The sequence below is a fragment of the Uranotaenia lowii genome, chromosome 3 (genome assembly GCF_029784155.1).
Source record: "Uranotaenia lowii strain MFRU-FL chromosome 3, ASM2978415v1, whole genome shotgun sequence".
Taxonomy (NCBI): Eukaryota; Metazoa; Arthropoda; class Insecta; order Diptera; family Culicidae; genus Uranotaenia; species Uranotaenia lowii.
In genome coordinates, this window is record NC_073693.1 from 311,035,260 (window position 1) to 311,062,112 (window position 26,853).

Below are 26,853 nucleotides of genomic sequence, written 5' to 3' on the forward strand. Positions count from 1 at the left end.
CATCTTAAAATTACTTAAAACTTTCAAATAATTGATAAAATTCAATTGGGCGAAACTTCATGTTGATGCATTTTCGTTGGAACATGAAGTTACGCCTATTCAATATGGAGTGAATTTTTCTATCCGTGTAGGGCCAAAAGGCGTAACTGAGTTGACCGTGTGTAACAAAACGGCCTAATTAGTTTCTGCGTGTAGGACGAATGGGCGAAACTTCAAAACCAAAACAAAAACGGCCGATCAATTGGGCGAAACTTGCAGGCGTAACTGGAATCGAAAACAATAAAAGGGCGAAACTCGAAAATCTCTGAAATTAAGTGAAAAAAGTTAAAGTTCTTGATAACCATCGAACAATAACTGAATATAATGCACATTTTTTTATTTTGTTGGACAAAAAGTGGTCGATTTTTTAAATAGAATTTGAATAGGTGTTCCGAAATTTCAAACGCGTTTTTCTCGTTTCGAGCTAACTGCTAGTTTCGCCCTTATGAAATGTTACGCAAGAATTCAAATAAAATTGAAAAAACTGAGAAATATACACACAAAACTTTCGAGGCTCCACTTAGCAAAAATGAGCTGTTACTTTCCGTTAGCAAAATTTTTTTTTTACTGTTGAGTTAGCACTTTCCCAAATTGTCATGACTTTTGCTCGATTTGAGTAAAAATAACCAATTTACTACTAATTTTAGCATTAATAGTAGCATGGACTCAAACTTTTAGCCTGTGCCCAAACCGCGTTCTTTATGTGCTCAAATTTTAGAAAGGCGACACAGGCGGAAACCTGTTAGGTTATTCTTGTTTTTATTTTGCACCGCGCGCCGTGAAAACATTTTTGTTCCGCTCCTCGATTTTTCGTCGTTTTATTTGAATTTAAAATTGGTAAGTAGTAGATACAATTAAAAGGAAAAGAAAATCAAATCGGCATCGACTAATCAGGTTTCCGAACTTTTCCAGGATCAACAGCAGCTCGTTGGACGGAATGCTGCAGAAGTAGCCATTCTGCCTCCAGCGGAACGGTTACCGGTTCGGTAATCAGTGGAAAAATCCGAACCCCGAAGCAGCAGTAGTGGTTCCGCCGGGTGATGTGTGTGGTTTACCTGTTTGGTGGTCAGTGTTTTTATTATCAGTTAACAAAAAAAATAGACTGTATACCTATTATAGTTTTATTTCTATTCTTCAAAATATAAAATGCACTAAACTTAATTATTTCTGTTTTTCAGATTTCATTGGTGAAGATGTAATCACTGATCATAGTGTAATAGTAAAAGCTTCAAGAACACTTTTCGAAACCCGCGGAGTGATGCGAACAAAAATAAAAAAGTAGATAAAAAAAAAATCTAATCTCACTTTTTAATATTTGAAAATGAAAACCCTTCATCAAAAATAATTTAATTTTGGATTTTACTCAAATTCTAGCAAATGTTAGAAAAATAAATTTTGCTAAAATTTTAGCAAACAAAGGTTTTTGTTTGCTTGAAAATTAGTAAACATTCAGTCAGGACACATTTTGCTATTTTGCTAAAATTTTAGTTGAAAAAAATTGCTAAATTGATTGCTAAGTTTTTAGCTGGTCAAATTTGAGCAAAATTTTGCTAATTTTCGGCCTCGAAAATTTTGTGTGTATGGTTTTTGTGTGTGATTTTCGGTTCTTTTTGCTACTAAAGTTGTGAAGAGCCTGTGTGTGCTGAAGATTCTGCGATCTATCCCATCCGTTTTTGATTGACGCCGGAAGATCGCTTTTCAAAACATTTCGCTGACAGTGATACCATGGCAGGTGCTAGTGAAACCACTGGACAGGGCAAAGCTAGCAAAACGGACCAGCAGGCCAAAAGGAAATCTACCGACAGCAAAGGTGCAGGAAGTCCTAATGTGTGTGCCCAACTGAAGGAAATTTCCGAAAAGTTGCAGAAACTTGATGAATTGGAGAAACTCAACAAGGAACTGCTGAAAACCGTGCTTAAACTAACACATCGAGTGGATGAAATAGCTGCAGAAAACCGGGTACTGAAACAGGAAATTCAGGATCTTAAGCAGGAGAGACTGAAGAAAGAAGTCGTCATCAAAGGTGTGAAGTTGCAGCATCCGAAGCATCACTTTGAACTGTGCAAAAAAATTGGTGATCGAATTGGAATTGATTTCCAACAGGGTGTTGAAGTGGTTCGGCCAATTATTTTGAAATCGGATCAAACAGACATTGTGTTGGTGAAATTCAACCATTTGGAAGAAAAGGTACGGTTCATGAAGGCAGTCAAAAGTGTTGGTAAAGAGTTGTCCCCTCAGCAGCTGGGCATTTCGTCGAAAAACAAGGCCATCATTGTGCAGGACAACCTAACCTTCGAAAAACGTAAGCTCCATTCCAAAGTTAGGGAGCTTATCAAATTGGGATTGCAAAGGCCGTGGATCTACCAAGGATCCACTTGGATTTCTCATCCTGAAACCAAAAAGAGATTCCGAATTCGTGACGTACCTGACGTTGAAGAAATAGAATTTCTACTTGTGACACAACAGCAAAATCCGGAGGCCACCATCCAGGAGGACATTGTTTCGTAACTTAATTTATTTTATTTTACTTTAGTTTTTAACTTTTGTATATATTTCTAAATCTATTAATTTTTATTAGTTCTTGAATTTCAATTAATAACACATGAATGCCACAGAGCACTACTTCAGGTTGTTTAACGATTCAGATTTTAATTTGGTTTTGCAAAACAATAAATACTTTAATAGTATTGATGATCATATTTGTAACCTTGATAAATCTAAGTTTTTATCTGTTCTTCAAATTAACGCGCGAAGCATTTTGAACATAGATCGTTTTGATTCTTTAAAATTTGAAATAACTAAACTTAATTGCAAACCGGACCTAATAGTTATCAGTGAAACTTGGATTAATGACAGTATTAAACAGCTATACAAAATCAATGGATACGAAGGAGTATTTTCGTGTAGAGGTTCTGGTTCTGGAGGGGGCTTAGCATTATATGTTCTGAATGGTTTAAGTTTTAAATTGATTGAATGCAATGAACACGTTTGTAATGGCTCCAGTTTTAATTTCATTCAAGTTAAAATATCTTTTGAAAACTCTCAATGTCTAACACTTTCAGCTTACTACAGACCTCCACATGATTCGCAGAATTTTCAAAAATTCTTGGAACACTTGGAAAATAATTTATTTACGCATAATTGTGCACCTCACATAATAGCAGGTGATATGAATGTTGACGTGTCGAGTATTTCAAGCAAAGCTCACGACTACTATAGTTTAATCTCATCTTTTGGTTTCTTTGTTTCTAATTCCTTTACAACACGTCCAAATAGTAACGCCCTTCTTGACCATGTTCTTTTTAACAGCTTCGAGCAATATCCCATATTGAATGATACAATATTTTTCTCCGGAAGCGATCATAATTTTATCCTAACACATTTTCCGTATAACATCAAAAGACCTCAAAATACGCCTAAATTTAGACATAAAACAGATTTTCCGAGACTCAATCAACTTCTTACCATGCGCTTCTCTCCATCATATATGGGTACCTTTGATAATCCTGATAATTTTTATAATTACTTCACAATACATTAACTAAAACTTTAGCCGAATGCACAGAACAAGTTCAAATTAAATCTCATGAATACAAGATCAACCCATGGATGACCGATCAACTTCTTACATTAATAAAATCTAATAGGAATTTGAGAAATAAAAAAAAGAAAACTGTTAAGATTGGGTAGATTTGTTAATGAAATTGATAGTAAAATACGTGATCTTGAAAATAGAATCAAACTTTATTCTCAAACCTTAAGGAATAAATATTATGAAAATAAATTTGCTAATTCCCGAAATTCTAAGCAAACGTGGAATACAATCAACGAAGTTCTAGGTCGTTCGAATTCCATCACATTAGTACATGAACTTCATGACAACAATATGCAAATTATCTCAGACAAACAATCCATAGCTAATAATTTCAATAGTTATTTTTCAACCATCGGCAAAAATATGGCATCCAAAATTATCTTAAATAGTAATGATACAATTAACAAGTATAATACTCTATCCAGTTCTGCCAGCACATTTTTCCTCTCACCTACAGATGAAATAGAAATATCCTCCCTAATTAAATCATTTTGCAATCACACTAGTCCAGGTCATGATAATATTAGTGTCTATGTCCTAAAGTCCGTTAGTGACATCATAAGTCCTGTTCTATCTGATATTTTTAATTTTTGTTTTGAACGTAGTATTTATCCTAATAGTCTCAAAATAGCAAAAGTAACACCCATTTTTAAATCCGGAAATCCTTCATTTTGCAATAATTATCGTCCTATTTCAATATTATCAGTAGTTAACAAAATATTAGAAAAAATATTAGCGAGAAGATTACAATCCTTTTTAAACAGCAACAATTTTTTCTATTCCATGCAATATGGCTTTAGAGAAAAATCTTCCACAAATAATGCAGTTATTGAGCTTATTAATAACATCCAATTGAACCTCGATAAAAAAGAAGACGTTCTTGGCCTATTTTTGGATTTATCCAAAGCGTTTGACACGGTTGACAGGAAAATCCTTCTTGAAAAACTTAATTTTGCTGGAGTACGTGGAGCTCCATTAGCCTTGATCAATAGCTACCTTATGAACCGATTTCAATATGTTAATGTAAATAGTTGTCGCAGTAGTTTATCATCAATTGATATTGGAGTTCCCCAGGGTTCTGTACTTGGACCATTGTTTTTTATAGTTTATTTAAACGATATGGCTGCTTTGCCACTTAAAGGAGTTCTCCGGTTATTTGCAGATGACTCTGCATTATTTTATAACAATAACAGCTCAGAAGAAAATGACAATAACCTGTGTTCCGATATGACATTATTGATCGATTTTTTTCGTATAAATAAATTAACTTTAAATATAGATAAATCTAACATCATAGCTTTCAAAACTTCTCAACGGCAAAATTCTAATCCCTTAATTCTTACTAAATCTGTTTTTCCTAGTTTGAAAGTTGTAACTGACTGTAAATATTTAGGAGTTATTTTAGATGACTGTTTGAATTGGAACTTACATATCGATAACTTATTACAAAAACTTAACAAAGTAACAGGTCTAGTTTGTAAAGTCAAACATAGGATTCCGTCTAATATTCTTCATATAATTTATCATTCACTTTTTCAGTCTTTATTAATGTACCTTATTTCTTCTTGGGGCAATGCTTGTAATACTCGATGTTGGCGAGCCCCTTGGTGATAAAGGGTGAGTTCCAGCGACATCTGTCATTGTCAGTTTGTTGTCATAACAGATATGATCCTGATCGAAGAAACGTGTTTCTAGGCGAATAGCAGTTCGAGTCTTGATGCTAACTCAATCATTTGAAATACCAGTTTAGCAGTTTATCACAGTTGCATATTGTAAGTTTTTCTTGTTAACCCTTTGGTACAAATCATATTAATTATTTCTATCAGGCAAAAGCAGATTTGGAAGTGTTGAGTGCCAGAAATACGTCGCATCTTATAGAAGTTTTCACAGTATAACGGTAACCTAAATAATTAAAGATAAATAGAAAGTTTAACCGATATCATTAAAATATTATACAGCAGGAGATCGAATCCATTGAGTAGCTCAGCTATATTTGAATTATATTGAGTTGGAGAAGGGCAGAATATCAGATTGTCGGAACACTTTAAATGTAGGTTGAATCTGGAACTTCTAAATGACGAATAATTAACTAACTGAATTATATATTTTAGTTTTAAGCATCCGCTATCAAAATTTGTGTTTTATTGACACCTGCGACTTCCCCAACAAACTTAAAAATTTAAAGTTGCATACAATGGATCGTAACAACCAAAACATGCCAACGGAAGAAGCTCGTTCCAAGAGAGTTGTTACCCCTGATGCCGCCGTGGAACACAACTGCTTCCTGTGTAGTCGGCCGGACAGTGCTGCTAATCTTGTAGGCTGCGACAAATGTGAGAATTGGGCTCATTACGATTGCGCGGGCGTCTCATCTTCAATAGAGGCCACTGAGAAATCTTGGGTATGTGCAGCATGCCTTTCAAATACTGTTGAAGTCGCATCGAAGGCTGCATCAAGATCCAGTAGACGATCGTCACGAATCCAAGAAAATATACAAATGCTAGAAGAGGAAAAGGATATGGAATTGAAAGCACTAGAGAAAGAAGAGGAAGACCGGAAGGAATTTCGTAAGAAGCGATTGGAAATAGAAAAGGAATTTCTAAAACAGAAATACGATGTCCAGCGAGAGGGTTCGAGAGGTAATAGGAGTGAGCAAAGCAAAGCTAGCAGCAGGAATAGTAGGCAAATTGTAGAAAATTGGTTGGCGAAGGAACCGGTGGGTGCACAACCGGAAAGAGTTGCTGCCTGGGAGTTTCCGCCGCAATCATCAAACACAGAGCCATTCGTGTCAGTAGCTAGAGCTATTTCTTCGATCTCACTTAGTAGTCCCCCGAATGTGCCTCTAGTTCCGAAATCTGCCTCAACACCGTATGCTGGACAAGGTTTACCGTTGCTAACTCCCGTAGTTCTTCCGGATATTCGAATGCCGCAGTTAACGGTTGTCAGTCCGACAGGATCACGTTTAGTACCGCGAGTGAGCGTACCAGAAACCTTTTCCCAAAAACTACCATCAGCATTACCATTGGCAGAGCCCAATCGGACAGCTATGGATCGCCCAGAGGACCTAGGTAATCGACTTTTAGTACCATCATCGTTCTGTATATCACCAGACAGTTCAGCAATGCGTTGTTTTGTCAATTCACTATGCGACAGAAGACCACTTTCTACAATCTCGGAAGAAACAATCGGACACAATTTAAGCGTTCCACTGTCGAACTTCCAGCAACAACCTATTGCTCCTATGTCAGCGAATGAATCAGTTAAAATTACAACAGGCCCCAATAGTGGCCCACCTTTTGCATACTCGGTAGTTCCAAACTGTACCGATATGACGTTAGTACAGGGCTCTGTCAGATTATCCGAAGGGGTGCCTCATCCTTATGCATCTGCTATGAATAATTCCCCTAATGTTACATGGGTGGTAGATCCCCTATCATCCGTGCCAATTACTACAATAGCCTCTAGTTCATTGCCAATTGGGCACGAAGGGCTAAGCCCTCCATCGACAATGTCTCCGTTTTTGCAAAATACCCGAGTGCTACCTGCGAAGCCAGTGGAAGTACCGTTACAGACGAGATTGAATTATCGCCCACCACCAGTGATACCTCGGGAAGATTATACCGGCCCGTCGAATAAACAACTGGCAGCACGTCAAGTGATCCAACGAGAACTTCCTGACTTCTCGGGACATCCGCAAGATTGGCCCCTATTCTTCTGGTCTTTCAAGAACAGCTCCGATTCATGTGGTTTCACCAACGAAGAAAATCTAGCGAGGCTTCAACGTTGCCTGAAAGGCCAGGCATTGGACGCAGTTAAAAGTAAGCTACAATTTCCAGCAGCAGTACCAGAAATTATAGAAACCTTGAAAATGCTTTTCGGGCAACCAGAAATTTTACTGTACACCATGCTACAACAGCTCCGCGGTTTACCACCACCCAAACATGAAAATTTGCAATCCATTATAACATTTGGGCTGGCAGTAAAAAATGCGGTGGATTACTTAACAACAGCACAATTGAGAGAACATCTCTTTGACTCATCGTTGCTGATAGAACTAGTGGAAAAACTCCCCACACAGTTGCAGATAGATTGGTCACGCTTCAAGCGAAAGAACTCGGTTGTCAATCTTGAAACGTTCAGCACATTCATGACAGAACTCGTTGTAGTTACAGCAGACGTTGTTTTACCGAAAAAGGCGGCTCTTAACCCCGAAAAGTCTGGAAAGTCTGTGCGTGAGAAGCAGAAAATTTATGTGCACGTGGAAGATCATGAATCCGAGGAACCGTCGGATTCTGAACAAGTACCAAGGAAGCTTTGCGTTTACTGCTCTAACCCTAGTCATGAAGTGGCTAACTGCAGTCAGTTTAAAGCTCTCGATGTAGAAGGGAGGTGTAAAGTTATCAAGCAGAAAGGAATGTGCAGAAACTGTCTTGTACCCCACAGAAGATGGCCTTGCCGATCTACTAAAGAGTGTGGAGTTGAAGGGTGTAGAGTACGACACCATAGTTTACTTCACTCAAATGCCACTAGTAGCCCCAGCAATCATAATGTGAAAAACCAGGTTAACAGAGAAACTGCTTATCATAACCACCATGCTGTGACTTCGTATGCTCTCTTCCGATATCTGCCGGTTGAAATACACTGTGGTGGTGAGAAAATCGAAACATACGCCTTCCTTGACGACGGATCTTCAGCAACCATGATTGAATCGTGGATTCCCGATAAACTTGGTATCACAGGGAGAGTAGACCCCTTTGGTTATCGTGGACTGGGGACATATCTCGCGAAGAGAAGAAATCGCAGCGAATTTCCGTTTTAATTTCCGCTCAGGGATCGGACAAAATGTTTAAAATGGAAGACGTGAGGACAGTACCACAATTGAAACTTCCAGAACAATCGTTTGATTATGAAACCATACAGAAAGAATATCCGCATCTCAAGGGACTCCCTTTGCAAAGTTATTCCAGTGCTACTCCAGGGATTATTATAGGGATTGATCAAGTTCGACTGTTAGCACCATTGGCTACCCGAGAAGGACGAAACAACGAGTTAGTTGCTGTAAAAACGCGTTTGGGTTGGAGCGTCTATGGTAAACAATTGAGTACCGCGGACTGTGTAGAGCATCTTCATGTTCATGTTGATCAGCAGACATCGAACCAAGAACTGCATGGACTGGTTGGTCAGTTTTTCGGCCTAGAAGAATCCTTAGTTGTCAAACGATTTGATAAAAGTGTGGAAAAAGGGGCATTGAGAACGCTCGAGGAAACAACGAGGCGCATAGGCAACCGATTCGAAACAGGATTATTGTGGAAATATCAATATCGAAGTTTTCCTAATTCATATGCTACTGCAGTACGCAGAGAAATAAGTTTGCATAAAAAATTGGAAAAGGATCCTCAGTTGTATAAAGTTGTACGAGAGCAAATAAAGAACTACCTTGATCAGGGATATGCACATAAAATAACCGACCAAGAGTTGGCGGAAACCCAGCCTGAACAGGTATGGTACCTACCACTTGGCGTAGTGCGTAACCCAAAAAAACCGGAAAAGATCCGTTTAGTGTGGGATGCAGCCGCGAAATCCTACGGCGTATCGCTGAACGATATGCTGAGTAAGGGACCTGATATGCTAGCTTCCCTCACTGCCATTCTACTACGATTTCGTGAGAAGAACATTGCTATCTGCGGCGATGTTAAAGAGATGTTCCATCAGGTAAACATCAGAAAGGAAGACCGACAGGCGCAACGTTTCCTGTTCCGTGATCAGCCCGACCAGCCACCCCAAGTGTATGTAATGGATGTTGCTACCTTTGGCGCGTCCTGCTCGCCATGTATCGCGCAATATATTAAAAATTTAAACGCCCACGAGCACGCCGAACAGTATCCACTAGCGGCTGAGGCCATAGTTGAGCGAACATATGTCGATGACTACTTGGATTCCTTGGATACTCCAGAGGAAGCGGTTACGCGTATAAATGAAGTCAGGTATGTGCATTCTTTAGGAGGGTTTGAGATTCGCAATTTCGTGTCAAACTCGACTGAAGTTCTCAAAAAAATCGGTGCCGCATCTGTACAAAAGAACATTTCGCTCAAGTTCGAGCCAGGCGTAGAAGAGTCAAATCAAGTTGAGCGAATCCTAGGAATGATGTGGAGACCTCATTCCGATACCTTTACCTTCAATACAATCATGCAACCAGCGATTGAACGAATTTTAAATAGCAGCAGAGCGCCTACGAAGCGGCAAATTTTGAGCACGGTCATGAGTCTATTTGACCCCTTAGGTCTCGTCGCACACTTTGTAGTGCATGGTAAAATACTGATGCAAGAACTGTGGAAATATGGAGCTGAATGGGATGATGTTATACCTGATGAGTTAATTGAAGTCTGGAATAGGTGGAGAAATTTACTGCCAAGATTGAACGAAGTCAGCGTACCGCGGTGTTTTTTTCCTGGGATGGTTATTTCGGCTCTCGATGGACTTCAATTACATGTGCTTGTTGATGCTAGCGAGTCTGCATTCGCATGTGTAGCGTACTTACGGATCCTGAAAAGTGATAATCCTACATGTGCTTTGGTTGCTGCGAAGACGAAAGTAGCTCCTCTCAAACCCATATCTATGCCCCGGTCAGAGCTACAAGCAGCGTTGATGGGAGCTCGGCTGATAGAGAGTGTGTCCGAAACTTTGAAACTTCCAATTGGTCGTAGATACTTGTGGACTGATTCCCTCACAGTTCTCTCGTGGCTTCGATCCGATAGTCGTCGTTATCACCAATTTGTTGCCTTCCGCGTTGGAGAAATTTTAACAAAAACAACTATTTCTGAGTGGAGGTATGTGCCATCTAAACTAAATGTGGCGGATGATGCAACCAAATGGGGAAACGGACCAAGCTTTTGTCCGTCTGATCGGTGGTTCACAGGTCCCGAGTTTCTTCAACAGCCGGAAAATTTGTGGCCAGCAGACCGAAAAACCAATTCGCAACCGGAAGAGGAACTTAGGGCTGCCTTTCTACACCATAACGAACTGCCCAATACTCTTATTGAAATAACACGGTATTCACGGTGGGAAAGATTGATTCGTGCAACATCCTGCTTCCTTCGTGTGGCTCAAAGATTCAAAAAGGTGGTGATAACAGGTCCCTACACATCAGAAGAGATGCAGCGAGCGGAGACTTTTTTGATCATACAAGTACAAACTGAGGTATACCCCGCAGAATACCGGCTTCTCAAAAAGAATATCAAAAATGCGGAAACCGTTTCGATATCTAAGCTCAGTGTTTTGTACCCGTTGTCACCGTTTATGGATGAGTTCGGTGTAATACGAATGGACAGTAGAATCGGCGTGGCTCCGCATCCATTAGTTGAAAACAAGTATCCCATCATCCTACCGAAGAACCACCATTTCACTGATCTTCTCATTTACCACTATCACCAACGATTTTTTCATCGTAACAACGAGACAGTCTGCAACGAAATACATCAACGTTATAGAATTCAAAACCTTCGCGTTTCTGTGCGAAGAGTAGCAAAATCATGTAAACTATGTCAAATTAGAAATGCTCGACCACGGCCTCCGAGAATGGCTCCTCTGCCAACCGCTCGACTTACACCATACATCAAACCTTTCACTCATACTGGAGTTGATTTCTTCGGACCTCTAATGGTTAAACAAGGTCGAAGCCTCGTTAAGCGCTGGGTGTCTCTTTTTACTTGTTTGACTATACGGGCAGTCCATGTTGAAATTGTTCACAGTCTATCGGCCAGCTCTTGCATACTAGCTATTCGAAGGTTTATTGCTCGTCGTGGATCACCTTCTTCCTTCTATTCTGACAACGGGACGAATTTCAGAGGTGCGTACAACATTCTACGGCATCAGATACAAAACATTAATGAAGAATGTGCAATTACTTTCACAAATACCAATACTCAATGGCATTTTAACCCACCGCTAACCCCACACATGGGAGGGTGCTGGGAAAGAATGGTGCGCTCGATTAAAGAGGCAATGCAGGCCGTTGGTGAACATGTACAAAACCCAAGTGATGAGATTTTGGAAACGGTTGTTCTAGAAGCGGAATCAATTGTCAACTCCCGCCCTTTAACTTACGTTCCTCTTGATAATTTCGATTCAGAAGCCCTCACCCCTAATCATTTTTTAATGTACAGTGAAAAAGGGATTACACAACCAGCCCGATTGATTCAAACAGACACACGCGTTCTACGCGACAGTTGGCGCCTTGCGCAAACGTTGGTTGATCTCTTCTGGTCCAGATGGATTAAGGAATATTTACCTTCGATAGCTCGGAGAACGAAATGGTTTGATGCCGTTAAACCACTAGAAGAAGGAGATGTGGTAATAGTGATCAACGAAAATCGCCGAAATGGTTGGGAACGTGGACGTATCCTGGAAGTAGTCAAGGCTGCTGATGGCCAAGTGCGGCAGGTCGTCATACAAACTGCAACCGGAGTATGTCGTCGACCAGCTACTAAAGTAGCTCTTTTGGATGTTCGTCAGGAGTAGATGTCGACGAAACTACACGGGGAGGGGGATGTTGGCGAGCCCCTTGGTGATAAAGGGTGAGTTCCAGCGACATCTGTCATTGTCAGTTTGTTGTCATAACAGATATGATCCTGATCGAAGAAACGTGTTTCTAGGCGAATAGCAGTTCGAGTCTTGATGCTAACTCAATCATTTGAAATACCAGTTTAGCAGTTTATCACAGTTGCATATTGTAAGTTTTTCTTGTTAACCCTTTGGTACAAATCATATTAATTATTTCTATCAGGCAAAAGCAGATTTGGAAGTGTTGAGTGCCAGAAATACGTCGCATCTTATAGAAGTTTTCACAGTATAACGGTAACCTAAATAATTAAAGATAAATAGAAAGTTTAACCGATATCATTAAAATATTATACAGCAGGAGATCGAATCCATTGAGTAGCTCAGCTATATTTGAATTATATTGAGTTGGAGAAGGGCAGAATATCAGATTGTCGGAACACTTTAAATGTAGGTTGAATCTGGAACTTCTAAATGACGAATAATTAACTAACTGAATTATATATTTTAGTTTTAAGCATCCGCTATCAAAATTTGTGTTTTATTGACACCTGCGACTTCCCCAACACTCGAATTAATAAACTTCAAGTAGCACAAAATAAAATCCTACGTCTTATCAATAATCTTCCATATCGCAGTCGTTCTGCTGAACTTTACAATATGTCTGTTCAATCAACTCTAGTAGAAACGGGTCGAAACAAGTAGAAATGGATTGATAGTTGATCACCTGTCTCTTTCCAATTGACTTCGACCGACTTCTACCAAGTCGAAACTAATCCTGCTGCCGAGCTGGATTGGTTTCGACTAGTTTCAACTTGCTCCATTGAACAACGACCTGACTAGTTTCGACCAAAACATTGGCTCGTTGAACATCTATCAGTTAACAGAAACCAGTTGAAACCGATTTTTACTAACGATTGAACGAAGCTAATGTAAATAATAACTTAATTCCTGTAAGAGGCCTGTACATATTTCAAATTTGTTGTTTTATTTATCTGAGCATTACAAATAGCACACACTGCAATGTATATTTTGATCGTACCAATCATCAATACTTAACCCGTAATAGAAATATGTTAACCCGCCCTTCGGTCAGTACAACTATTGGAGAACGTTCTTTAGCCTTCAGAGGCGTACAACTTTTTAACTTTCTTGAAGAAAAGTGTGGTCCGTTTCGCAATTATGGTCATTTCAAAAATTCTATAAAGCAGTTTCTTCTTAATTCCAATGTATCATCAACACTTTTAAAATCGTGCAATATTTTTTCATTATATCAAAATTAATCTGCATCATGTATATATTTGAATTTATGTTATTGTTCATTTAGTTTTAATTTATTTTCATTGCTGAGTTTAATTTCATGATTTGTGTACATATTTTTTTTTTATCGCTTTATCATTGATTAGATCATAGATTATAGAATTTAAGATCAATAACAACTCCTTAAACGGCGAAGCCATTGGAGTACTACACGCAGAAAAATAAAAATTAGTTTCAAAGGAAAGTGCCGCAAAAACAAAGGATTTTTTCCTTTGATTTTGGGACAAATAAAAATGCCTTTGATTCAAATGCATTTTCTTTTGTTTCGAAGAAATGCTTTCCTTTGAATCAAAACTTTTTCTTTGTTCCAAAAAACAAAATGCTTTCGATTCAAAAACCTTTTCATTTGAATTAATGTAATTTTCCTTTAATTCAACGGCATTTGGATTTCAATTTTAAAAAAATCGTTCTTCAATTCTATTTTTTGTTCCCAAAAATTCTAGTACTACTTATTAATTTTCGTCCTATTGGAAATAAAAAGAAATCAAATTATGCTTTAAAATATTTTATTTCTCTGTAAGTTTTTTTTCTCTATAAGTAGATGTTCTACCTTTCTCCACTTCACATAATCGATCTTCCCTTGTTTGAATTTTTAAACCGGTTCATCTGTAAATAAAGAGTAGAACATAATACAAATTATGACAAAAATGTTAAAAAGCTCACAAAAAACGACATTAAGCTAAATAATTCTAACAATTAAAAAAAAATTTCCATACATAACATGGAAATAGTACTTACTGAACGATATTTGTTGGTGGACAGTTGCTTTCGACCAAAGGGTTCAGGCGCCAGCCGTCGTGTCTCCTTAGACCGGATCGGAACCGATTGCAACCGCTTAGCCGGAGGACTGGAATAGTCAGTACAGTTACCTCTTCAAATTGGTTGGATGAAAGATTGCCCTAAAAAAATTTGTTATGTTGTTATTTAAAATCAAATTGATTTTGAAAGACCTACCTTGGAGCCCACTATCGTTTGCCCTTTCATAGCTGTCGAAACTTTCCTACGCCGGATCTCACCGTGCTGTCTGGGGTTGCCCGGCAGGAAGATTCCGCTGAAATAAATAGGTCTGACTGGTTGTTGGAAAAACTTTTCCGCCAAACAGAAGCTATGTCGACTATTTGACGAAAAAATACTTTGATTCAAAAAAAAAACCATCTAAATCAATGAATTTTTACATTGATTCTGCGTCAAAAAATAAATTCTTTGAATTCAAATTTAATATTTTGATTTTAAAACTTGGAACTTTGCTTTAAACGAAAAATAGTTCGGTTCAATATAAAATTTACCCAAATCAAGGAAATTGGATTTTGTTTCTATGTACACAAGGTTTTTGAATCAAAGATGTGTATTTTTAATTTCAATGATACTACTTTTCGCTGCGTGTATCTAAAATGTATTAATTTTATGTATCTGTTTGCAATAAATAAATAAATAAATAAAAATAACTTAAGGATTTTTTTAAGACCTACTCTCTAATTTTGAAATACTCAGAGCCCGACTCAATTTTACTCAGACATCGCCTCTTGTATGGCGCAGCCGTCGTTTGATCGCGATTTTCATCATCGTTTAAACAATATAAATACAATGAAAAACGATGAATTTTACAGTTTCCTCGAGAAAAACTGAAAGCTGAAATGACCATAACATTCATAGTTTTGCGTTCTAAAATGTATGGGAAAAAGTTCATTTTTTCATTGTTAAGTTGCTTAACAACCCCCCTTTTTCATGGTAATTTTGGCCAAAACCATGAATACCATGGTTGAAAACGATGAGTTTGACAGTGAAATCATGGTTTCATGTACCGTGATATTCATGGTGTCAACCATAAAATCCTCGGTAGAGTGAAAATGAAATTCATGGTGTTTTCATAATGTTTTTCTATTCGGGCGAAAACGGCTACTCAGACGACTCGAGAATTGGCACTCAGCGAATTCGAGTGCTTGAAGGATGAGTAAATTTGGATCAGTTTGTGTGAGGCAGACGACTTTGTTTGTTTTCCACAAAAAAGAATTGAAAAATTTAGATGGTAAATGTACATTTTCAACGGTAATCTAATTATAATAACGTAATTTTGATCATTTTACAGGAAATTGAGATACATTGGTCCCCGCAGGAGACGAAATCCAGCGGGGGACATACAGAAAAATGAAATGGTTCGACATAACGATTTTTTTAAATAAAGATTTATGTGCAATATTTCGACTTGTTATTTATTGAATCAACAAGTCCATCATTTTTTCCAACAATTATACAGGTTTTTACTTTTACAGCATAAAAAATCCGGTTAAAAACCGTTCCGAAATCATTCACGCATTCTGAGTAACACTGATTCAGAAGTCGCGAAAAGGGAATGCCTGCAGTTAGTCAGATCTGAGTAAAGGCCGTTTAGTCAGACCTGAGTAAGTGCGGTTTTGGCGACAACTGCGTAGACGCCACTCTGAACTGAGTAGCTGAAAGTTAGCGAGTATTGGCCCACGAATAGTCCTATTTGCCGCTGGTAGTGTTCGTGGTATTATGCTGGTTGTTTCACCAACACTTTTCAGTTTTAGGACAATCAACCTCAAAAATCAAAGGACTGAAGCAACTGTCAAATCACATACAAACAGACCGTACCGACTTTTTGTAACCAGAACGTCAGTTCCCCTTTGATTTCAATGGCATTTTGGTACCAAAACGTCAGTGCGGTACTGAAATGTCAGTTCGGAAATTTCCTTCTCTTTCAGCCCCTTGTCAAAAATGACCATGTGCGTCGTCACCATGTCAAAAACAACAATATAGAAAAATTAACCCCATAGTGCTATTTGGCGGTAATAGTATTCGTGTCACAACCCAGGTCGTTCCACTAACGGCGCGTTCGTAAAATGATTTTTTGGGTGATGCATCAGTCGATGAGTAGATATGTCAAATCACTTCCCAATGCTTTTGCATACGTTTGTTTGTAATTCACGAACGCCAGCATCGATAAAAAAAATCACTTCGATAGAAAAAATCAATTTACGAACACGCCGTAACAGTTTTTAATTTTGGGACAATTAACCTTCAAAACAGCCGTGTTTGGCAGCTGGCTGCCCGATTTTTGCACTGCCATTTTTGGAGGTTAATGTTCCCGTTCTCATTCGGACACGCCAGTGGGACTCAATGAGGTACACCAGAGTGCCTCCAGCTACGGGTGGATGCATATTGAGGAAAAGTAGGCAAGGGGTACCAATAGTTTCTCATTGGTGGGGGGTGGAGACGGAGCGCTTTTTGACAGCGAATTGTTCGCCTACCATGCCTACGATTACGATTGCCTGTCACAAGATGGACGATTATTGATTTTGTTTCGTTTGGATAAATGGGTAGAAGCAAATGGTCTCCTTTCAGATACTCAATTTGGGTTTCGAAGGGGCAAAGGGACAAACGATTGTCTTGCTTTGCTGTCTTCAGAGATACAAATGGCGTACGCAAAACGTGAGCAAATGGCTTCAGTGTTTCTAGACATAAAGGGAGCTTTTGATGCAGTGTCGATAGAGGTTTTGTCAGACAAGTTGCACTCCCGGGGTCTGCCTCCTCTATTGAACAACATCTTATACAGCTTGCTTTGTGAGAAACATCTGAACTTTGCTCACGGAGATATTGCAATTAGAAGAACCTCCTACATGGGTCTCCCGCAGGGTTCATGTTTAAGCCCACTTTTGTACAACTTTTACGTAAGTGACATCGACAGTTGTCTCTCTGAAGGCTGCACTTTAAGACAACTTGCAGATGATGGCGTAGTTTCTGTAACAGGTAATACTGATTCACATCTGCACAGACCTTTACAAGATACTTTAAACAGATTGTCATCCTGGGCTTTGGGGCTTGGAATCGAGTTCTCTCCAGAGAAAACGGAGTTGGTGGTTTTCTCTAAAAAGCATAGACCAGCTCAACCACAGCTCCAACTTCTTGGCAGGACGATCACTCAATCGAGGTGTTTTAAGTATCTTGGGGTTTGGTTTGATTCCAAATGTACCTGGAGAGCACACATTGAGTATCTGAAAGGAAAATGCCAACAGAGAATCAATTTTCTCCGATCAATCACTGGCACCTGGTGGGGAGCCCATCCAGAAGATCTTTTAAAATTGTATCGAACAACTATCCTCTCAGTTATGGAATATGGTAGCTTCTGTTTCCAGTCGGCTGCCAAAACTCACCTCATAAAACTCGAGCGTATCCAATACCGTTGTCTTCGCATCGCTTTGGGCTGTATGCCCTCTACGCACAACATGAGTCTTGAAGTTTTGGCAGGAATACTCCCTTTGAAAGATCGATTCAATCTACTATCACTTCGGTTCCTCATCAGGTGTGAGGTCATGAACCCATTGGTGATCGTTAATTTTGAAAGGTTACTTGAGCAAAATTTTCATACAAGATTTATGTCTATATACCATGTCCTCATGTCAATGCAGGTAAACCCTTCTTCGTATTCTCCTGCTCGTGTTTGTAGCCCAGACTACGATAATTCTTCTGTCCAGTTTGATTTGTCTATGCAGCAGGAAATTCGTGGAATCCCGGATCCGCATCGTCCACTTCTGATTCCAAGAATTTTCGAAGCTAAATATAGACACGTCGATGCTGATAAAATGTACTTTACTGATGGATCACTTATAGAGGAATCAACAGGATTTGGAGTGTTCAACGAAATATCTAGCGCCTCTTACAGCCTCGAATCACCATGCTCTGTGTATGTAGCAGAGTTAGCAGCAATTCATTGGGCTTTGGACAGTATCGCTTCAAGGCCAGTCGGGCACTACTTTATTGTAACGGATAGTCTGAGTTCTGTTCAAGCAATTCACTCAATAAAACCGGGAAAGCACTCGCCATACTTCTTCGAGAAGATACGGGATAGTTTGAGTGCTTTATCAAAACGTCGCTTTACCATCACCTTTGTTTGGGTTCCCTCCCATTGTTCGATAGAGGGTAATGAGAAGGCAGACTCTCTGGCAAAGGTGGGGGCGATGGAAGGTGACACGTATCAGCGTGAAATCGCCTTCAACGAATTTTACTTTTTAGTTCGAAGAAACTCTCTTCCCGAATAGCAAAGACCATGATAAAAATATAAAAAAACAATGGTTTCTAATTTAACAATAAATTTCAACGTGGAATCATCTTTTTAATCCATGGGTATGGATTGTGAAATCTCTATATTATTCGTAGTAACCGTGAAGTATAAAGTTGATTCATTATTCAAAACCAAAACATGTTCAAACTGTATAATAACCATAACTTTCAAAGTAGTTTTACGTATTAACAATCTTTAGTGTAGGCGAATATTTCAAAACAATAAAATATGTTTACAGAATGGTCGGAAGTAGTGAAATCGGTAAAGTTTTTGAACACTTTGGGCCGTCGATTACGGTAGTACTGGCGCTGAGTGGTGAGTTTTTTTTATTCTGACTAATTGTGCATTTTATTCTACAGGTGAGGCATTTCGTCTAACAGCCAGGTCTAGAAGAAATCACCGTTCATAGAAAAAGATCCAATTGGCGGGGAAAAGGAGTGTCGGAATTGCAGTTTTTTCGTTCTACCTTGAGGATAATCACTGATCCGCTTCCGACGGCAGGTCGGCGGCCACCACGGATTGGGGAGCCTCGGCGGCTTTGTGCCGCCTCACCCCCTGCATACTCGATGTTTACAGCAACGCCGCAAAATTTAAAAGAAAATACGAAGATAATCTAAACAGTCACCACTCGGTGAGCTGAATTTATGTCAAATGGCTTTATGCCAAATGTCATTCTCCCTTCTGAATGATATAAGCCTCGAGAGCCCAGAGAGACACCTCTAGACAACGGGAAGTTGAAATTGATTCGATCTCGGAAGCGATAAAATTCGTCAGTCCCATCGTTTCGTGCACTGTGTATGGTATGTTTTAATTAAAAACAAACAGAAGTCTTTAGGTACAACCTGTTTGGGATCCGATGGAACGATGAATTTAAAAATATTAATGGCGGCAGCAATTAGGGATTTTATTAGTTTAGGACTGACATCGTAATGCATTGAAACACTGTTTTAACTGTTGAGAAACAAAAAATGCATATATTTATAAATTTTATTTTTTCATTAGTTAACAATTATCATCTAATCAATAATCAATTTAAAAACGATTTTACAAAAACATATGTTTCCTGCGGATTCTATTTTAATGTATTTCGTGATACAATCATTCACTTTTAATAAATGGATTTCCTCGGATGATGATGTTTCAATTAATAATCCATTTTCGGATACACTAGCATTGTGAATTTTGTAAAGAAAATAATATTCGTCGTTGTTTTTTAATATTCTGATTATCTCACCAATAAATGTTTCGTTGACATTTGAAAAAAAAGAATCGTTCACAGAAAAGCTATCTACATAAGGTACTGGTTTGAATGTAAAGCCATTTTTAGTTAAATATGAAATTTCAAATATATCAGAGGATGGATCGAAGTAAGCACATATATTTTTTGGGAGATCCGAAAGGTGAATTTGGAATTCTTTCTGTTTAGGCTTTGATCGCTTGTTCAGGGTTTCACAAAAATTTCGTATTTCCGTTGACAATTTTGTCTTCAATTTATTGTCAAACCTTACGCGAGATAAATCGTATCGATTGGCCATTTGTAATATCGGTTGGTTTGGACCCATTACACATTTTTTTAGTACTCCGTTTATGTCTTCGAAGGGGAACAACGATGTTGTCCATAAAGGACCAAAATTCCTGCAGCAATCCGCCAAATGTCTCAGAAGATGTACATTATACGTCATCTCTTCTAAAGAGTATAACGTTTCGAACTGTTTGGTAAATCGTTCCATTCGATCATGGCATGTTTCTATTATTTCTGGCGTAAGCTCATTCAGCAAGTCTGATATCGTTGTAACAAGAAGGCGATAGTGTTTATAATAAATTGCTGGTAGATGAGGTTCGAGAATTGGCGAGCTTAAATGCAGTAGCCACTGCAGCCACTCATTTGCCTTCCAATTAGTTCTGTCGGTGACTTTCCTAAACGCCCTAGATACTTCAGAAAATCTTGCTACACATAACAGGGACTTGTCGATCATTGGAATGCATTTTTTAATGTAGCTTGGAGAAGACGGTTTTTCAAACCATATTCTAGATAGCTGTTTAGTTACACCCAGGAGGACACAATGCATGTAATCAACAGGACATTGTTTTACAATGTCAAAGGAGGGCAACAGGATTAAGGGTGAGACACCCTTTACTCCGCGAATTGTACTCTGTTTTTTTCTGACAATATCCATCGCTAGCAAGGTGTCGTCGAACGTTCGAGGGGGTACATCTTCTATGTACCCGTACTTAACCTGTCCCGTCGACGACATGTTCCCTGGGTGGTGACAAAAACTACAGCCGTCATACCCATTAAACTGCTTGAACTTCTGCACCTTACATCTGGCTTTGGTATCCGTGCAGCAAGCCACTGTTTTTACAATCACTGGGGAAGAAAGCCCAATATCTAATCCTGTTGAGCTGAGCTGAGCCAATTGCTTCAGGAAAGGGACGAGGAAGGTATCCACATCTGGTTCTCTAGAAGAAAGCCACAAGCCACCAACTAAAGCATTCTGACGCAAGAAACGCAGGTGAGGCGGTAAATCATTAACGATAGCGAGGATCGGCCAAAAAGATCGTTTTATATTACTATTGAATAGTTTCACTCCATCTGTGTTAAAACACAGAGATATTTCGCTTTCAGAAACATTGGTTCTCACAACAGCTGCATTTGTGATGTCCGCTATTTTGGTATGTCTTGACATTTTGTTTTTATATTCAGTTATATGATCCCAATGATTCTTTAAAATACTTCGAAGAGCTGAGGCAATTTCAAAAATAATGAAGAATTCATTGAGCTCAATTCCACTTTGGCATTGATGGCAGCATCGTTTTTCAATGCCTATTGTGTTGATAACAGGTACATGAAACAATAATGTAGGAGTTAGAATAAATAAACAAAAGTAAAAGTAAGAAAAGTCACGTTTTACCAAAAACACTTACCTAAATAAATTCCACATTTACTGCAAATGTGATGCCGTACATATGAAGGGTTATTAAAAAAATTCAAGAAAGTTCTGCCACATTCAGGAACACATTTTGCTTTTAAAATTAAATTAACCATCCGCAAGATATCCTCGAGAGCAACAATGCTAAGATTGTGTCTTAAAAAAATATGTAATACCATCATCATGGCTTCGAATTTATTATCTTCCAAGATCGGCGATCCGTTGTTATCAGCATTGAATGATATCTAAAAAAGAAAAGGATTAATTAATTGGAATTCAATAGGAATCGTTTGAAAAATAATGTTATACTCCTTACATCTGAATCGATTTGGGGAAAAAAGTACCCGCCTAATAATTCCTCATCCATTTCAAAATCGTGCAGCCGAGATATGGCTTCGTCCTCTTCGGAATCCGTGTCACTGAAACACATTGTCTGAAATTTTTCAAGATGTTTCCAATTAGGTATATGCATAATCATTTGAAAAAAAAATCCTTACATGCATTTCAGGTCTGATCGGGTTTTCACCTTTTTTTTCTGTTTTATCACCAATAACCATTGAAGTATCCGTCGAAATACGTCTGTGTTGATTTGCAGGAAAGCTTTCCAAAGTTTGATCAGGTTGCCCTGAGTTGTTCGGAATCGGAACCCGCTGAAATTAATCGAAGTGTTTAAAACTTTAAAATGATAATCTGTCTTGCGTTTTAAAGATTACCTTGAGATATTTTCGGGCATACGGAACCTCCATATTTCGGGTAAATAACGAACTCATTCTTGAATTTCTCATTTTTCCTCAACTTGATTTTTCAAATTTCGTTATGAAATATATCTTCGCTCGAAAATTCGAATTACATACCGTAATTTCAATGAATGAATTAAATTAAATCTTCGGGAACCGAAATCACCCTAGACGTACACAATTAAATGATAATGTCAATAGAATGGTTTATCAAAACCTATCATACAACGATATAATTTATAGTTTATTCACAATATTTTACCTTATTTCACAATTTTTCTTCGTGTTCAAGTAATCCAATTTATAGTGTTTTACAATAAGCGTGTGCGGTTTGTTTATCGGTAAATTTATCGTTGCCAAGCTGAAGTGAAAATTTCTTGCTTTCTTTTAGATTTGTCGGAAAAAAGTGAAAATTTAGTTGACGCTGTCTAACACTAACCGAAAAAAAAATGTCTCAAAAGCGTACATACACTAGAGACAATGGTAAGTATGATTATTTTGAAATCATGTATTTAAATAAATGCTTAATTCATTTCTTTTTCAGTGGCTCTAACCTCGAAACAATTGATCCCGGGAGGAGGCGCGGAAGATTTGGATAACGCTGTAAGTAGTTTTGAAAATAGTAGTTAGTAACAAAAAAAAAAATTGCACGGCAGAAAGGGTTGAACAAAACAGATCCGGTGGCAGTCATGTACTTTGTCGGAAGGGCAACTGTCATCGCTAGTTCACACCCAACATTGAGCACCGGTGCCCGGATCGGAACGCATCACGGGTTGAACGGACCGAAATCCATTTTGGTCCGTTTTTTCGATCCGGGTGGCGATGAATATTATTGCAGATTCTTTTTTGAACGAGATTTATATTTGAAAATCTGATACTATTAGTTTTTTTTTTGAAAAGTTATCGGCAAAAGAATAAAAATGGGATTTGAAAATTACTCTTCAAATTTCAGAAGCGTTTTCCTGGGCTCGGTGCTTCTGTTTCATTCGATGTAATGAAACCTCACGCGAGATATCAAACCCTTTAATAGAAACTTTTTAAATGTTAGTCTAGCGAATTATGATACAAGAATGGTAATAAAGGGTAATTAAAGGGTTTGATATCTCACGCGAGATATCAAACCCTTTAATAGAAACTTTTTTAATATTAGTCTAGCGAATTATGATACAAGAATAATAATAAAAATTTCAATTGTTTTATCAGTTATAAGGCACTTAAAGGTGAGTATCATGAATTCGCAAGTTCATTCGTCCTAAGTATTTCTGTTTTTTTTTGTTTTAGAAACCCACACTAGCCACAGGAACTAGTGATTTCTTATGACTATATGTGACTCTCAGGGAAACCCATATCCTGTGTTCCTTACCGCCTATTTGTGTACCCGTTCCTGCCCTGAGAAGACAAATGAGAATGGAAGTGATCATCGTTCCTACTGATTATCAAAAATATCGCGTTGTGAATGTGATCGTAGAGTACATTTTTTTTTTCCTAAGATAAGTTATTTTCTTTGCAGGAAAAAACTGGCCACACGAATGACTTCTGATGAAATTGTACTCATTTGTTGCTATCTGGAACCGTCCCATAAACCAAACCTTCAAAATTTCAAGGGCTGGATCGCTAAAATTAATGAAGTTCTACGCAGCAGGAGATAATTTAAATTAATTCTTTTTCAGTTCTTCTAATAAATTTGTTTACCACCCACCTTCAGCCCTTCAGCTACTGCTTGGTCGTATTAGATGGAATGCTCAAAGTAATCAGCAGTAGTCTTATTTTTATTTTATTATTTTTTTAATTTTATTTTATCGCAAACTTGTGTGGAATAACTTCATGCATGGTCATCATCAGCAGCATACAGCAGCCGGTTCCAATAAAGTGTTTTGTCATATCTTTGACGATGCGTTCGTTGCCTGTCAGCGTGCTGAAAAGTAAGATAGAAAATGTGTTTAAGCTTGCAAATAAATTTAACGACTACAAGAAAAACTTACCATTAATAAATTACAATTTCATTTCACTTAAGTAAAATTAAAAACTGCAATCAAAAACTGATGGAATGAATGAATGTGTTCATTTTGTTTTCACAATGCCGTTTTTCTATTTTTCATCAGATGTTCTTTTGAAAACTGAAAGAATTTCATAAGACCCTTATGAAAAACAATTCTACGCTCTAAAAATCGGTTCATGAGACACATATCATGGAAATTATAATAAGAATTTGCCTGATTGATATATCAGAAACCAATTTTTTTTAAATAGATTTAATTTGAGTTGGACTATCAATGTGTACCAATTAAAAATGAGTTATGAATTTTATTCCCCAGCTTTCATTGGCCTTAACAACAAGGAACCTAATTGGCTTCAGCAACACTGGGCACACTTTTGTTAATGTGTCAGAAGCCAGCTGTTCAAAGAAGTTTCGTTCATCGCAAGGAGTGGATCCTCTAGACTTAAGCCTAGATTCTGAAATGTTTTCTCAAGAGAATACCGAACCGCCTATGGTGGTTATTCATAATACACCAAAAACACCACCAGTTATGGCTTCTTCTAATATAACAATTGAGTACCTCGACGACTCGCAACTAGGTTCATTATCTCAAAATGCGAAGCCACATAAGGGACATTCAGAAGGTGTTTGCTCAGATTCTGATGAGGATGTCATTATCGGTAATGAAACTGAAAAACTAAGGAAAAAACTTCAAAAAACTAACGATACAAATAGAATGTTGAAAAGAAAATGCGAGGCTCTTCAAAAGGAAGTGGCTACTCTTCGAGATTTGGTGGTCGAAGCAGCCAAAAGGGAGCGAAGTCGTGTCGGGCACGAAAAATCTGTAGGTTTATCTTTGGGGTAAAAAAAATCTTCAATAATAACATTTGAATTCTTCCAGGTATTTACAGAAGATGTGGAGCTAGACATTTCTGTGGCTCAAATACAGAAAATAAATGCTGCGTCACCAAAGCACATTGGGCAGTTTGTGCAAAACTTGGTGTTGCACCTGTACGGTCCAGAAGAACTGAGATCTAGAACGGTTACTGCAAAAAACACCATAACTAAAAAAGATAAAACTCTGAAGCCAATTTCTCCATCTAAGATGGATTTTATATATAGTAAGTCTATAAAAAACTTGAATTGGGTTGAATGTATAACTGTTGTTTCCTTTTTTCAGAAAAGGCCCTCGAGAGAGCTGCACTTGATGTGGGAACGACAAATTTTTCCGAGCAGCAGCTAATGGCCAATAAGACATTAGTTAATCGAGCCATTGCTGAGAAAATTTCGAATTTAAGAAAGGCGTATAAACTTTCAATGGCTAAAACGTTGAGCACTGCCAATTAATTTTATATTTCAAATATTTGAACTTTTTTTTATAACTGACATTTATTTGCTTTGAAGTTAAAGCTTTGATTATCATAACCGATGTTCATAAAAGCATTCGGTTTCGTTTATGTTTTTTTTTAAAGTTGTTTTGCATTTTAATGAAATAAAAAAATGAATAATAGTACACAAATTATTTCTTGATTAAATGCTTGGAAGAAATTCCTGTTCTGATCACATTTGGTATCTGCCCTAGAACTTTCAGAGAAAAAAAAATGAAAATTGTTTTGACCGATGAAGCATCTATAAAGGTAAGATTACGACTCCCCCTATGTAACATACTATATTTTGTTTTACCCCCATGAAAAATAATTTGTAATATTTTGTAATACAATCAAAGTTGCTAAAAAGCTTGGTTAAAAATAATTTATTCTTCATGATGTGATCATATTCTAGCATATTTTTAATGGTTTTTTTTACAAAAGAAAATTTTCTACGGTACTTTTATAACCAATCAGTAAACGCATTGAAAAACAAGCAATCCTAAACTAAAACCTAAAACCGAAAACTAAAACCTTAAGTTTATTGTAGTTTATAATGAAATATTGCTTCGTTTCCATCCATAAAAATTGATTTATTCATAGTAAACCATGAAATTGTATGGCTAAAACAATATTCATGAACCATCAATTAACCTTGATTTCTATATTCTAAAAAACGATGAAAATCAATGAATATTCATGGTTTTATAATGAAAAACTGGAAGCTGTTATGACCATGAACTTTATATTTTTGAGCTTTCCAATGTATGGAGAATCGCCATTTTTTTCATGGTCACGCTGCATAACAATACCCCTTTTTCATGGTTATTTTGGCCAAAACGATGAAACGTATGGTCGAAAACTATGAATTCCAATGTGCATTCACGGTATTGAGGACGATAATAATCATTGTGTAAACAATACAATTCATAGTCTGTGAATATGGAATTCATAGTTTTTTCACGGTGCAATTCTATTCGGGTTGTCAACTGGCAACGCAAATGGGACGAGGATGAGGATGGTCGGTGGCTGCACTCGATTATCCCAAGGGTAAGCCTTAAACCATGGTTTAATAGATTGGACCTGAGTCGGGATTTTATTCGTATATTTTCCCGTCTCATGTCCAATCATTGTTCCTTAGACGCGGTACTCTATCGTTTTGATATTGCTGGCAGCAATTTGTGTACACAGAAAAAAAATCTGAATCTATAACAGCACTGAAACAAGCAAACCATAATATTACATGACACA

General features: G+C 37.8%; 3 protein-coding genes and 1 long non-coding RNA gene across 5 annotated transcripts; 2 read left to right on the plus strand and 2 right to left on the minus strand.

Annotated features, from left to right (window-relative positions):
- Nucleotides 1-545: 545 nt before the first annotated feature.
- LOC129756312 (uncharacterized) lies at nt 546-1,615 on the plus strand. Its single transcript, XR_008739437.1, has 3 exons — nt 546-876; nt 952-1,104; nt 1,218-1,615. It is a non-coding gene; the product is annotated as an uncharacterized LOC129756312 (long non-coding RNA).
- A 12,222-nt stretch (nt 1,616-13,837) lies between these two features.
- Nucleotides 13,838-14,902, minus strand: LOC129757723 (uncharacterized). Of its 2 annotated transcripts, XR_008739774.1 has the most exons (4): nt 14,797-14,902; nt 14,465-14,561; nt 14,249-14,409; nt 13,838-14,116 (listed from the first exon to the last, which is right to left on the minus strand). XR_008739774.1 is itself a non-coding variant. In XM_055755011.1 (3 exons), the coding sequence occupies exons 1-3, from the start codon at nt 14,663-14,665 to the stop codon at nt 14,113-14,115; spliced, it is 366 nt and encodes a 121-aa protein (XP_055610986.1). In that variant the 5' UTR covers nt 14,666-14,773; the 3' UTR covers nt 13,838-14,112. The 2 variants fall into 2 exon arrangements, 1 of the variants encoding a protein (XP_055610986.1); XM_055755011.1 differs by lacking the exon at nt 14,797-14,902 and having other exon boundaries at nt 14,465-14,773.
- A 6,596-nt stretch (nt 14,903-21,498) lies between these two features.
- LOC129756461 (uncharacterized) lies at nt 21,499-22,938 on the minus strand. Its single transcript, XM_055753352.1, has 4 exons — nt 22,234-22,938; nt 22,018-22,170; nt 21,837-21,953; nt 21,499-21,765 (listed from the first exon to the last, which is right to left on the minus strand). Exons 1-4 carry the CDS (start codon nt 22,303-22,305, stop codon nt 21,499-21,501), a joined length of 609 nt encoding a protein of 202 aa, XP_055609327.1. The 5' UTR covers nt 22,306-22,938.
- On the plus strand, nt 21,783-26,110 carry LOC129756462 (uncharacterized). Its single transcript, XM_055753353.1, has 4 exons — nt 21,783-22,740; nt 22,802-22,860; nt 25,137-25,356; nt 25,416-26,110. The coding sequence occupies exons 1-4, from the start codon at nt 22,707-22,709 to the stop codon at nt 25,580-25,582; spliced, it is 480 nt and encodes a 159-aa protein (XP_055609328.1). The 5' UTR covers nt 21,783-22,706; the 3' UTR covers nt 25,583-26,110.
- The last annotated feature ends 743 nt before the right edge of the window (nt 26,111-26,853 follow it).